We start from the raw sequence: 3,634 nt of genomic DNA on the forward strand, positions 1-3,634 counted from the left end.
CCTTCCTGTTGTTTGTCCTCCTTCTGTTACTTCTCCTTGGAACAGGTTGTTTCCTCCTTCCTCCTCCTTCTGTTAACTTCTCCTTGGAACAGGTTGTTTGTCCTCCTTCTGTTAACTTCTCCTTGGAACAGGTTGTTTGTCCTCCTTCTGTTAACTTCTCCTTGGAACAGGTTGTTTGTCCTCCTTCTGTTAACTTCTCCTTGGAACAGGTTGTTTGTCCTCCTTCTGTTAACTTCTCCTTGGAACAGGTTGTTTGTCCACCTCCTGTTAACTTCTCCTTGGAACAGGTTGTTTGTCCTCCTGTTAACTTCTCCTTAACAGGTTGTTTGTCCTCCTATTGTGTCTTCATCTTAAACATGTGGGACAATTGGTCATCAAGTTATCCATAATGTCCTCCTTTTTGCTGTTAACTTCTCCTTGGAACAGGTTGTTTGTCAAATATAAATAGCAAATTAATAATTATTTTATGGGGGTTGCTGTTTGCAGGGCTTTATATATGAGGGGACAAAGTATGTGTTCAACCAAACTGCAACCAGACTTATACCGTAGAACTACTGAGACATCATGAGAGCCACTCCAGCCATCCTATTGGTCCTCTGTCTCCTAGCCGCCAGTCATGGTAATGATAAATGTTTTACAGTAACCATCATCTTAAACATGCTTGATCAACTTCGAATTGGTCATCAAGTTGGCTCCATAATGTCATCCTCCTTTTTGCTGGTTTACTCTACTCATGTGTCATTGATCTGGTGTCTCCATAGCCTGGGACTGTCAGCCTGTAGTGGCTATCAAGAATCTGATGCAGATAGATGCAGGACTGGGGCAAGTGGTTGCTACGAACACAAGTCAAACCCCCTACTACCTGGTAGGTGATAAATGGATCCGCCTGCCTGGTTCCCTGAAGCATATCACTGTAGGACCAGCAGGGATCTGGGGTATCAACAAGGCAGACTCAATCTACAAGTATGTGGCCGGTAACTGGGTGCAAGCTGCAGGTTAGTGGAGAGAATTACTCAATATTTATCCAGAGGACACCTGCTTCTTAGCTTTCCTGATACCATCAGGGTGTTGAAAGAATGATTAATGTTTTACATGTTTAACATTATGCCATTGTAAGTCATTTGGCAGTACTCACAGATACGCACTTCATGTTTGCTTGTCTGTCTGTCTTTGTGGTCTTCAGGCAGTCTGAAGCAAGTGGATGCTGGGGGCAACCAGTTTATTGTGGGGGTCTACATGAAAGATACTTCATTCTGTCTGACAAGTAGTGCCACAGTTGGCTACAAGGGTCCAGGATCACCTCTTCCATGGACAGGATTGCCAGGAAGTGTGAAGTATTCTAGTTGTGGACCCTTTGGGTGCTGGGCAGTCAACAAGAATGATGATACCTACTTAATGAGTGTGAGATCTGGGAAAGAGTGTGAGAGCTGGAGCAGAGTAGTAGAGGATGGAGAGTGTCAGTTATTCTAAAACTGTTTCATATTATATCTGTTGAAATTGTCCTAAAACCCTGATTGAATCTGTTTTCCAGCTGAATCAAGACTGCCAAAACAACGGGTGGAGTCACATTGACGGCAAGCTTTCCATGATTGAGGTGGCAACTGATGGTAGTGTCTTTGGGGTCACCTCTGCGGGTAGTGTTTATACCAGGTAAGGTTACTACTGAACTATGTGTATGGTTCCACCCTTTTTACACATTATTTCCACACATTATTCAATCATTTGAAAATGACTTGTAATAATAACTTGAATGATAACTCTTATCCTTACTGTACATGCTTTGTGAAGCAAAACATGTAAATTAATTTATTATCTACGTTTTTTATTTAAAATCTAAACTTATAATAGACTTATAAAGAAATGTGTAGACCGTGTATGGTAAAATATGTAAAAGTTGGATCTCCTTTTAAAGCTACAGTTTGGAATACAAAAATCTATGGCTATATACAATTATATAATTCTAACAATGCATGCACTTCATAAAACATTTATGAGCTTTAAATGTGAAACGCCATTATCAAATAGTGTATGTTGATGTTAGGGTGGTGCTGGAGATTATTAATATGAAGTAGCAACATTTAGAAATGTCCCTTGAAGCTCATGAGGCATGTGAACCCACCTCCTTCTTCAACACAGAGACGGCATCACAGCCAGTAAACCAGAGGGCACTGGATGGAGCCATATCCCAATGTGCATGATAATGAAGCATGTGACCTACGACCTGGGCCGTCTTTGGGCCGTCTCCAAGTCCGGCTTCGCCATGGTGTGCACACATTAGCCTCTCCTCTGCAACTGAAGGCCGTTCAGAATCTGACAAGTTCAATTGCTAACTCATTGATGTTGGTTTCTGGAAGAGCCTTCTGCTTGAGAAATGTTTATGTTATTTCACAAGATCCCTTAATACAAAAACAACATTTCTTTAACTATACTTTTTCAGTACCTTATCTCTATCAATATTAAATCAATGATCTTATTGAGATTATAAAAATGTTCGGTGAAGATTTATTCTCACACAAAATTGACCAGCAACAGCATTAGTTAAGTTGTGTGCTATTTTCTTGATCAGTCCTTGATTAACACCTTAATAGATCTTTGCCATGGAGGCTATTTAACTGTAGTGTAAACTAGGGCACAGTCATGTTGCTCACAATCCACATGGGTTTTGCTGTTCTTCAGAGGTCATCAATAGGGTTGGATGGAATCCTTGTTATTGCTCATTATCTCCTATAATTTCCCTCAAATAAAGCATTCATTTTGAAACTAATTTCAGTGGTTTTAAATAATATTGAACAGGGGGATTTAAGGTAGCTGTGCAAAGATTCAGTTAACAATCTGTTTTGTGAATCTTCTTACTCAGAAAGTTAAATATGACGAGAGTACTATAGTTCTACAGTGTGCAGGAACTGGTGAACCTTTAGTTCCCTGATGCATAGTTTGATTTACAGGTTCCCTATTAATGTAGTGCCAGGGACATACAGTGGTGTAAGAATACTTGAAAGTACTACTTAATTAGTTTTTGTGTTTTACCATTTCTATATAGAGTACCAATCAAAAGTTTGGACACACCTCCTCATTCAGGGGTTGTTCTTTATTTTTGTTATATTCCATATTGTGGAATAATAGTGAAGACATCAAAACTATGAAATAACACATATGGAATCATGTAGTAACCAAAAAAAGTGTTCAATAAATCAAAATATATTTTATATTTGAGATTCTTCAAAGTAGCCACCCTTTGCCTTGATGACAGCTTTGCACACTCTTGGCATTCTCTCAACAAGCTTCATGAGGTAGTCACCTGGAATGCATTTCAATTAACAGGTGTGACTTGTTCAAAGTTAATTTGTGGAATTTCTTTCCTTCTTTATGCGTTTGAGTCAATCAGTTGTGTTGTGACAAGGTAGAAGATAGCCCTATTTAGTAAAAGACCAAGTGTCACGTCTGCTCCCGCTCTCCTTCCGCCAGGCTGCACAGCATTACGCACTCCTGCCACCACCATTATGCACACCTGCTTACCCTCGTCACACGCTACAGCGATTCATTGGACTCAATCACCTGTGTTATTACCTCCCCTATATCTCAAGAACATTTCCCAGGACATAGACATATCTGATATTGGCAGAAATATTAAATT

General features: G+C 39.8%; 1 protein-coding gene across 1 annotated transcript; it reads left to right on the forward strand.

Annotated features, from left to right (window-relative positions):
* Window positions 1-510: 510 nt before the first annotated feature.
* Window positions 511-2,764, forward strand: LOC135515669 (fish-egg lectin-like). Its single transcript, XM_064939341.1, has 5 exons — window positions 511-619; window positions 762-995; window positions 1,184-1,401; window positions 1,532-1,650; window positions 2,137-2,764. Exons 1-5 carry the CDS (start codon window positions 565-567, stop codon window positions 2,276-2,278), a joined length of 768 nt encoding a protein of 255 aa, XP_064795413.1. The 5' UTR covers window positions 511-564; the 3' UTR covers window positions 2,279-2,764.
* The last annotated feature ends 870 nt before the right edge of the window (window positions 2,765-3,634 follow it).

Source organism: Oncorhynchus masou, chromosome 27 (assembly GCF_036934945.1).
Source record: "Oncorhynchus masou masou isolate Uvic2021 chromosome 27, UVic_Omas_1.1, whole genome shotgun sequence".
Classification (NCBI taxonomy): domain Eukaryota; kingdom Metazoa; phylum Chordata; class Actinopteri; order Salmoniformes; family Salmonidae; genus Oncorhynchus; species Oncorhynchus masou.